General features: G+C 38.3%; 1 gene segment (V, D, J or C); it reads left to right on the top strand.

The window, feature by feature from the left end:
- The first annotated feature begins 403 nt into the window (after positions 1-403).
- LOC113909265 lies at positions 404-1,524 on the top strand. The segment is given in 2 exon segments: positions 404-689; positions 826-1,524. Coding segments are annotated over 2 exon segments (561 nt in total).
- The last annotated feature ends 9,969 nt before the right edge of the window (positions 1,525-11,493 follow it).

Here is an 11,493-nt window from a genome sequence, read left to right as displayed (position 1 = left end):
CATTGTCAACAGAGGGGCTCATCCCTTGGTTCGAAGGGGAACCGTGGAGGAATATGGCAAGAAAAGGTCTCAGATCATGCCTTTTTTACACTCTCAGTATACCCTAAGTATACCACGAAAGCCTCAAACTAGCTTAATACCCAGCATGAACAGACACTAGATACTGGGATTAGGGGGATTTAGGGAGCCACAGTGCCCTGCATCTTAAAGAGGGTGACAGACGATTACCCACTGTCTCAGCCTCAGGCACCACCTTGAAGTCTGCAAAAAGTTTTGGTGCTTCCTTCCTGGAGCCCTACCCCTCACCCCAGATACCTATTTCCCTTCTACGTCTACAACTTAAGCTCCGTGCCAGGGTAAATACCAGTTCAGTTGGAAAGCGGCCTGCAGGGTCAGACCGGGAACCACAAGAAGGCGCTGCTCCCTTCAGTTGGTGGTTTGACACAAATTCATCTACTATTTCTGAGCACATGTCTCCTTTTTTAGAGCCTGTGAGATGCTCTTGCAGGGCAGTTTGTCTTGCTAAACACATGAACCCAGATTTTCTAAAAGATTCTACCAAAGGATCAAGAAACTAGAGGAACGGGCCTCTCAGCTTTAAGTGTATCCCCAGATGAAACCTTCCTCTGCTTCTCCACAAGCCATGCTGTTTGCTTCCTACTCAGGACTTGTAATCCTGCTGATACTGAGTAAGTAACATTTATTCAAAATTCCCAAGATGTTCTCTTCCTTGGTTTTAGGATGACTTTTTACCCTTATTAAACTAGAAACTATCCTTCTTATATTATCACTATAACAAAGTCTTTACTTTTCTTTTTCTCCTAGGAGGGACCACTGGAGACACAGTGACCCAGACAGAAGGTTCTGTTACCCTCCGTGAGGGGACACCGCTGACCCTGAACTGCACCTACCAGAGCAGCTACTCAGTTTTTGTTTTCTGGTATGTCCAGTACCAAAACAAAGAGCCTGAGCTCCTCCTGAAGAGCTCATCAGAAAACCAGAGGGTAGAGCATCGCGGTTTTCAGGCCGATCTTAAGAGTGACAAGTCCTTCCACCTGGAGAAACGCTCAGTGCAAATGTCAGACTCGGCCGTGTACTACTGCGTGCTGGGAGGCACAGTGAGAACAACAGGAGGGGGAGCTGAGCGCAAACCCAGAGCGGCACAGGAGGCACCTGGAAGTGGGCAGCCTGGAGGGCAGAATGATGACTTATTTCTCTCCGGTCAGTGTCCTGGGCTGGGCATAACTAAAGGGAAGGAAAAAATTCCAGCTCGGATGGCTCCTCACTCAGGAACCCTGGTGCTACTTTAAGCTAGGAATGGAAAGAGGCAATCTAAGTGAAAACTTAGATTATAGATATGTCTATAAATAGAATCCTATAGTACATGGCTTTTTGTGTCTGGCTTCTTCACATAGCATCATCTTCTCAACGTATATCCATAGATCAGCACTTACTTACTTCTATGGCTGCACAATAATCCATTGTATGGACAGCCCATACTTTCTTTATCCGTTCATCCATTGATGGGCATTTTGGTTGTTTCCACTTTTTGACTATTATGAATAATGCTGCTGTGAGCATTCATGTACGGAGCTCTGCTCTTTTAAACCCTAATATGTAGTAAGTTAGAGGTTTCTCGGTATTTTTGTTTTTTGATTTTGCTTTTTTTGGTACTAACATTTCTTTTGGACATAAAATGAATAAATATATGAGAAAATGCTCCTTACAAATATTGATTTATACCAAAGTAACATATTATTATTCTAAGTTATATCTACAGTCATTCAAGAAAATTTCTGAGCACCTACTCATATGTGCCAGTCATTTTAATAAGTAGTGGGAATACAGTTCAGGTAACACAGTTTCCTGCCTTAGAATTTTTAACACAGTGCATTAAAATACCATATAAGTCTTAAAATAATGCTTTTTTCACAAATCATTTTATTCACACACTGATTTCTATTTGTTCCCAAATATTTATGGTGCATACAGTTTTATAGGCATTGGACTAAGCACTTTAAATTCCTCCCCACCCCTCTCTAGATACTACCAAATTCTCATTTTACAGATTACAAAATTGAGGTTTAGAGATATTAAGTGACTTACATAACCAGGTTACATAACCAGCTGGGAGCAGAAGTTGGGCCAGGCCCAAATTCGATGAGTGACCAATATTCTTAACAGCTAATTGGTTGAGCCTTCTAGAAACCTGTCTTCTTTTTTCCCCAGAATGTAATTGTAATCTTAGATTTCATAATTGTTGATGTTTTCATTTGGTGGAGAAGAACCCAATGCAATAGTAAAAGCTGCAGTTTACTCAATTGGCAATCACAAGAGTCTATATACATATCTGCTTATTGAAGCCAAAAATACAGTCACCATCTTTTATGTTCTTGAACCATAAGGTTGCTCATACACTCTCTGATTGAATAGCCTGGCTATTCTAGGAGTCATCACTGAGCCCCAGTAGCTGTTATCAGGAGACATACAGGTATTTGCCATGGAAATGGGGGGTGTATCTTCCAAATACAAACAAAAATACTGGATATGGCAAATATGTCTACTCATTGAAACTGCAGGACACAATACTTTTGGTGTTGCTATAGCATATATCTCATTAAACCAAATTCATTTTCAAATAATTAGTAAATGCAGGTATAATGTCAATATCATGTGAAAGTTTTATTGATTCTCATAGATTTTTCCAAGCACATTAATAATTGTTTCAAATAAAAAACTATCAGGGACAAGTTTCTCACTATAAAAAAACAATCTTCAAATCTAGTGTTAGCCGAGTTTGTTTTAGTGGCTTCAAGAATTTCCAGGGTTTTCAATGTAAAGCTACCTGATGAAGCTGAGAATGAGGATAAAAAGACCATGGGGCTGAGAGATGATGGACTCTGAAAAACAAACTGAGGGTTCTAGAGGGGAGGAGGGTAGGGGGATGGGTTAGCCTGGTGATGGGTATTGAGGAGGGCACGTTCTGCATGGAGCACTGGGTGTTATGAACAAACAATGAATCATGGAACACTGCATCAAAAACTAATGATGTAATGTATGGTGATTAACATAACAATAAAAAAGACCATGGGGCTATTTCCACCTCTCATGTTAACAATACTGATTTATGAAGAATAATAACATTAAAAATTTTGATGAACCACCTCTTACAAGAGACACACATGTTCTCATGGACCTATATCTAGAGAGGCAAAACACAAGCCCCAACATTTAAGGCTACAAAGAGCTTACTGATTATAATGCAAGGGGCAAATGCCAAACAGGTATTGAACTCTGCTGGTATTTTTTATAGTATTTCTACTGTTTTTTATAATGCCGTGGCTACAAAGTTATATATTTTTAGGATTTTCCCCCTCTCCCATTTTCCACCATAATTAATGTGTGTAGTTTGGAAGAGGAGGGGGTATTTTCAGAAATATGTGTACTGAGTTATACCAGAAATTCCTAAGCTTAGGCACTGAGTAGAATTTTCTGGACAGTAGCTCCTGTGTCTACTCAGAGGTAGGTAGGGCCGCTTTATTTTCCCTAACTAAATAATTTAAGGTATATTTCCTCATATTTGCTGACAGTCCAAAGAAGAAATGCTCTGAGACGTGAGCAATAATCATGCCAGCCTTCAAACTGTATTGGTTTAAGCCTTGAGTGCTACCAGAATAAACATCTGGCAAAGTAACACATGTCAAGATAAAAGTTAACAAAGGAAATGGCATTTTCCCCTGAGGAAATATTCAACTAACAGATAAGTTGCGAGGTACTAAATCTTTATAGGTTATGGTGGTTTTTTTCCCCCTCTTATTTTAAGAGTATGTAAATACTTTTTCAATACACCTGAAATTTGACTGATGGATGAATTTTTCCAGAGATGAGGTCATAATGGCAAAGAGGATACTCTCATCCTGTATCCAGTTAAAATGCAGGCTGTCTTGGGAGTGGGGTAAGCTTTCTAACCTGCCCCAAGAAACTAGGACAAAGTATCATCCACTCTTAGAGCACGAGACAGCTTCTCCTCCTCTGCTCATCAACAGAAATATGGATGCTATTTTGGTCACCGACCTGTATCTCTACTAAAATTGCTCTCATTGCACCAGACATCCTCTCTGCCTTTCTGTAGCTGACAACCTGTCTATACCTCCTGTGACCAAATTTTCTGGAAGGAAAATGGGGAGCACAGAAGGTGAGAAAAGATCTGTTTTGCTGCTGGGAGGTATGGCTTGGCACTGAATCACTGCCATTTCATAATTTCTAAGCATGATTCTTAAAACGCAGAGTGGTCCTGGAGAATGGATAGTCACCATTCTTACCTTACAAAGACTAGGTCTCCTACCAGACACGATAGGTGTAATCTATGTCAAGATGTAATGTAATGTCAAGACTGTATTGGTTTCCAATCACGGGACACCTGGGTGGCTCAGTTGGTTAAGCATCTGCCTTCAGCTCAAGTCGAGATCCCAGGGACCTGGGATGGAGCCCCACATAGGGGTCCCTGCTTGGCAGGGAGCCTGCTTCTCCCTCTCCCTCTGCTGCTCCCCTTGCTTGTGTTTTCTCTCTCTCTCTCTGTCAAATAAATAAATAAAATATTTTTTAAAAATAAACTTTCCAATCACTTAAACCTTCTTGATACTTGCCACTTGATACCTTGTCTTGTGGTCCTTAAAATTCATATCTAAAACAACACTATGAACAGAGTGGGCAAAGTGAAGAAGACAGACAACACCAAGTGTCTACAAGAGCATGGGGCAATGGGAATTCTCAGATGCCACTGGAGGCAACATGAACTGGTGCAACCTTGCAAACCATTTGACAATACCTACTAAAGCTGAACATATACATACACTGTGACCCAGCAATTATACTTATAGGTATATACCCAACAAAAAACGTGACCCCTGTTCATCCAGGAATGATGTACAAGAATAAGAACACATATAGCATCAATAATTGTAATACCCTTAAGCTAGAAAACAACCCAAATGTCTATCAGCAATTTCAAGGATAAGTAAATTCTGAGAACAGACTATACAGCAAGAGAATGAATAAACTTGCAATATGCTCAATATGGAATGAATCCCACAAATATGACTGAGTGAAAAATGTCAGACACAAAAGAAGCTCAAAAATCGGTCAGACTAATCTATAAAATTATAAGTCAGGAGAGTAGAGCTAATGGTTATCTTTATAGGGAGATAGTGACTCAGAGATTGAACAAGGGAGGTTTCTGGGATGTTGATAACATCCGTTTCAGTCTAGGTGCTAGTAATATGGGTGAGTTCACTCTATGAGAATTCACCAAACTCTACACTTAAGTTTTGTTTATGTATGTATATCACACTTTAATAAAGTTTTTAAAAGTATACATTATTTACTCCATTAACTGAGTTCTGAGAACACAATTCATAGGCAATCTATTTTCATATCCCTGTTGCCCCTCACACTGTGCCCTCATTTAACAGATGCTTAATAAACCTTTGCTCAGTAAGACTTACCTACTTCGGATACATATTTGCAAAAATTCTCTGCTCCCAGTCCTAGAAATATAACATGCCAGGTGGACTTGAACTTCCCCCTTAATGTTTGCTTCTCTCTAGAACTGCCCAAGTTGAGACCCTCAGCATCTCACATCTGGTTTTCTGTAATAGCCTTTGAACTAGCTTCCTTCCTAGCAAGGTCTCCTCCCTGGATCCTACTCTTTATCTCACAGAATAATTATTCTTTTTAAAAAAAAATACAGCATCGAGGGGCGCCTGGGTGGCTCAATCTGTTAAACATCTGCCTTCGGCTCAGGTCATAGTCCCAGGGTCCTGGGATTGAGCCCGGGGCGGGTCTCCCTGCTCAGTGCGGAGTCTGCTGCTCCCCCTGCTTGTGTGCTCGCGTGTGCTCGCTCTCTCTGTCAAATAAATAAATAAAATCTTTTTTAAAAATTAAAAACTAAAAAATACAGCATCAATCACATCAGTCCACTGTTTAACAACCTTCAGTGACCGTCCTTTGCTTGCATTAGTTAAGGTTAAAACTTTTGATGTGGCTCTCAATGGCTTCTACAGTTTTGTCAGGAACTTTCTGCTTCAGCAGATTAGGTCTGACTCAAGAATGAAATTGGGGAACACTCACTGTGCTCCTTAAATAGCCCTACAGCCTGTTGCTCCTATAATCACCTTTACCTGAGTGCTTGCCATTATGACTCCTCCCAATCCCAGAGACTTTCTCAGACCATTCCTGCCTCATGAAGAAGTTCCTGGTCACTCCAGCCTACAGTGACTTCTCCTTCCCTGTGAAAAGCCCGCCACTAATTATTGCCTCTGATAAATTACTTGATATTTTTAAAATATTGCAATTGCACACTTCACTTTACAGTGCACTTTCATAGGCATTATCTCATTTACTCCTCATAATAACGTTGTGAGCAAACCAAGGAACAGAGAGTTAATCTCATTTTACAATTTAAAAACCCTAAGGTTCAGAGAGGTGAGGTGACTTAAACCAGTGTAGTCAGCCAAGGGTACAGCCCAGGCTCATCCAAGCTCTCTATACCAAATAACCTAGTTGTGAGTTTATATGTTATCATCCCAGAAATATTATACATTTTTTGAAATGTGCTTATACTTTTGTATCCTTCAAGCACTGGACAAGGCATTTAGGGGACTCTGCAAAGCTAAGTTCTTCTATCTCCATATTGTCCCCACTCAGCTCAAGGACTGATAAAAACATACTACTTCGTCTCTATGAGACTTCTGTAGCAAAATCTAAAGAAACACATCACTTCATCTTCAAAATACTTAGCTTTAGGGAGTAGGGAGAAGGGAAGAGCCCTTGTAAGGCCAGGCAATCTTAATTTTACCTCTGTAACCTAGGCTGTAAATTGAAAAAAACCAAAAGGTTCAAAGGAAGCCAGCAGAAGTAGTGGCAATGGGCTTCAAGAACCTCAATTTAATCACAATAAAATAAATTTCAAATTGATCACATTCCAGAGATCATTTCTCAAATAATTCCACTTTCAGTCAAAATGGAAAACTTTTTGATTTTGAAACTTGGTTTTATAAAATTTAATTTTATTTATGCCAAGGCTAGACAATACTAAATCTTTCTGGAAGCAAGTCAGAGAACTAATGTGATGAAATGAGAAGGGAGAAGGATCTAGGCATATGTTTAGACACCCAGCCCTGAAGGTAAATATTGCCTTCTTCCCTAACATTCTGGACTCCTTCACACTGGGTATTAGACACCTGAACAGTGAAGGTTAAACATCTTGATAAACAGGCCTAAGAAAGGAAGAGGGAGATGGAAAAGCAAAAATAAATCTAAACACTAGAAATAAGATATTCAAACAAGTTTTATTCACCCAGTGAAAAATGCATCAGCTATCTATTTCCTGTCTGATTCCTCATTCCACCTGCCTGGGCCTGGGCTACAGGGAGTACAGGCAGGAAATAGAATTTGCTCTACTTATCTGATCCTCACCAACTGAAAGCAATTTGAGATAGGAATCATACCTTGTTTTGGTTTATATGCTTTTTATGGAGTTTTGCACATCATAGATAACTGTAAATTTCCAGAATGAATGCTTGAGCTTAGGGATTCCTGAACAAGCAGAATGGTTTGAGAAGCTAGGTGACATGCTTAGCTAAAGAACCTTGCCAGCATAACTCTACTCAAGACTCTAATTTTAGGAAGAGTTAAAACAAAGTTAATTTTAATTGGTGACAAAATCTATTCAAAATGAATATTTATCGTCTGAAGAGGAAGAATCATTCTTGTGTTCACTGATTTGGTCATCGTAATTGTTATTATATCAAAAACACTATCCCGCAGAGCTTATGTAAGAAAATATCACAGCTGTCTGTCAGCAATAACAAAATCCCCATGCCTTAAAATTACGTAAGCAGGGAACACTGTTTTGACTTCTTACTATACTACAATCATACTCTGCATAAAGCAAGCCCAATCTAGAGAAATAGAGAAATAACAAACTATGGAAATGACCCTTTTAAATCTGCTGGGTTTGTTTCACTAGCACAAATAATTACAAAGGAAACTAGACAAACAAACCAACAGACACTGAGCCCTTAATTGACATTCGTGAATTCTCTAATAAAACAACATAGCAGGAGGCAGCTCAATACCATATACATGCCTCTGGAATGACGAGAACCTGACTAAGAACATTAAACATCTAAACCTGGCTTTCTAAAAGAAAATACTGGGATGTCTGGGTGGCTCAGTTGGTTAAGCATCTGACCCAAAAAGATGACGCAGGTGTTAGAATGATCAGACATGTACTTTAAAATAATTTTGGTAGGGGTGCCTGGGTGGCTCAGTTGGTTAAGTGGTTCAACTCAATTTCTGCTCAGGTCATGATCCCAGGGTCCTGGGATTAAGCCCTGCATTGGGCTCCCTGATGGATAGGCAGCCTGCTTCTCCATCTCTACCACTTGTGCTCTCTCATGTGCTCTCTCTCTCTCTCAAATAAATAAATAAAATCTAAAAAAAAAAAGATTCTCTCTCTCCCTCTGTCCCTCCCCCACTCGTGCTCGTTCTCTCTCAAAAAGCAAATAAGTAAAATAAAATAAAATAATAATGATAAAAATGCCAAAGTATTTAATAGAAAATGTAAACTATACACATGCAAAGATGTAGAAGTTTAGGAGAGATTAGAAATATGTATAAAAAAAGGAAGTAATTAAAATGAGCTAAAGAGAAACTTGGTGATAATAGAGTAAAAGATCAGTGAACTTGAAGACAGTTCAATAGAATTATCTCAACTGGAATAAAAGAGGTAAAATGGTAATAATAAATAAGTAGAACAAACTTTTGAGATCTGAGGGACATAACAAATGGTTTAATATGTGTATAATAAAAAATACCACAAGGAAGGGGAAGAATGGAGCAAAAAAATGTATTTAAAGAGATAATGACTGAGAACTTTCACATGTGAAGAAAGTTATTAATGGACAGATTAAAGGTCAGAGAATTCCAAGTGTAATAAATACAAAGGAGGTCCCATCTAGGTATATCACAGCCAAAGTTCTGGAAAAAAATATTAAATAAAGATCAGGTCTTAAAAAGCAGTCAAAGGAGAAAGATAGACACATTACACTCATGCAGGAACAAAGATACAAATAATAACTAACTGACTACCAAAACCAGTAGAAATAAGAAGACAATAAAACATTTTCAAAGTGCTAAAAGAATCAAAATATGATCATCTAAGATTCTCTCACTTGCAAAAATATCCTTTAAAAATAAAGGCAAAATAAATATATTTTCAGAGAGATAAAATCAAAGATTATTTATCTCCAGCTGACCTGCAGTCCAGGAGATTTTGAAGTTCTTCATGTTATAGGGAAATAATATCACATGGAAACGCAGATTCACAAAAAGAAACAAAGAATATAGAAAGGGTAGATACCTAAGTAAATTTTTTAAAGTTTTGTGGGTAATTTTAATAACTTCACTTACTTTAAAAAGCTACTATTTCTGGGGTGCTTCAGTAACTCAGTGGTTAAACATTTGACTCTTGATTTTGGTTCAGGTCATGATCTCAGGGTTGTAAGATCAAGCCCCATGTGGGGCTCCACGCTGGGCATGTAACCTGCTTAAGATTCTCTCTTTCCCTTTCCTTCCACCTCTCCCTACCCCCAGCTCTCTCGCTCTCTCTCTCTCTCTCTCTCAAAAAAAAAAAAAGAGAGCTGTTTCTTTAAAGCAACATAAACACAATGTGTTGTGTTCTTATAGCATATTCAGATGCAGCAAGAACACATTTTCTTCATAAAGGGAAATAATATTATTTAAAAGCAGGCTAGGATAAATTAAGACGCTCATTTTAATCTCAAATGCTACTCCTAAAAATAGCACAAAACAGCAGAGAATATCTTTGAGACCTCAGAGCAGGCAGAGATTTCTTGGCATGGTACAAAATATACTAACCATAACAGAAAGTTTGAGAAGTAGGACATGAGCAAAATTTGAAATTTGTATTCATCAAACAACAATAGTAAGAAAATCAATAAGCCGTCTAAAATCTAGACAGAAGTATTCCAGAAAGAATTATTTGGAAAAGAATTATTTCCAGAATATATAAAGAACTCCCACAAATCAACAATAAAAAGATAGGATGACTAATAAGTACATAAAATATGTTCCATGTTATTAATCATTATGAAGATTCTAATTCAATTCACATGCAGATGCCATTTACTCCCACTAGAAGACCTAAAAACAAACCATGCGACAACTTCAAATACTGGCAAATACATGGAGCAACTGGACCTTCCATGCACTGCTAGTAGAAGGGAAATTGGTACCATCACTTTGGGGAACAGCTATGGCCCAACAAGTCCAGAAATAGATATTTACTGAAGAGAAATGAAAACACAGACCAACAAATGACCCATACAAAAATGTTTATTGTGGGCTTATTCATATTTGCCACAAACTGGAAATGACACAAACGTCCATCAACAGAATAGGTAACAATTAATGGTATGTAAGGAATCTTACTCTACAATAGAAAAGAATGAACCACTGACTGATACACACAACAATAGAATGGATCTCTAAAATCTACAGTAACTGACAGAAGCCAGACCCTTCCTCCCAGACCAAATATGATTCCATTTATATGAAATTCAAGAACAGAAAAAACGACTTTGACTGGAGAGGGTCACAGGGGACTTCCTAGGGTGAAATAAATGTTCTCGATTTTGTTTGGGTGGTGATTACATGGGTATATAAAATACTCAGACTCATTGAAATGCACGTATAGGGACTGTGCATTGTTTTGTAAATAAGTTATACTTCAATAAGAAAGAACCAAAATAAATAAAACAACCCATACATGGAGAAATGTGCAGCTGAATAATTACAGAGCTGGATGAATTGTCACTTACGGGAAACACCCAGGTAACCAGCACCAATATGGAAAGACAGGGCATCACCCATGTGTCAGGCCACTCCTGTACCTGCCCCCTGTCTCTACCACCCTCGGTAACCACTATCCTGACATCGACTGCACAGAATAGTTTTCTCTGCTTTTGTATTCTATGTAAACAGAATCATTTAGCATGTAGTCTTATAGCTGGCTTCTTTTATACAATCTTACCTTTGTGAGATTTATTCCTAAAATTATGTGTAGCTGTGGAGATATTTATTCTGAGAACTGTATTTTGTATAATCATCTCATTTGTATATATTTATCCTCTCAGCATTTTAAGGTCCAGCTAGTCTTTGTTGCTTCCTAGTCTCAGGCGGTTGTCGGAAGTGTTGGGAGTATACTGTAATCACAGCAGACAGACCACAGCTGTTCTGTAGCAACTAAAAATTATAAATAAATTTCTGCAACACTTACAGAAAGCTGGACAAATTAATTTTCTCTGTACACATTTTATTTTACTGTGGCTCACTATTTTTTATAGAGGTATAATTTTTTTCTACAATGAAATGCATAGATCAGTCCAGTGTGTCTTGATAGTTATATAT

Source organism: Zalophus californianus, chromosome 6 (assembly GCF_009762305.2).
Source record: "Zalophus californianus isolate mZalCal1 chromosome 6, mZalCal1.pri.v2, whole genome shotgun sequence".
NCBI lineage: Eukaryota > Metazoa > Chordata > Mammalia > Carnivora > Otariidae > Zalophus > Zalophus californianus.
This window is presented reverse-complemented; position numbering and strand designations above follow the sequence as displayed.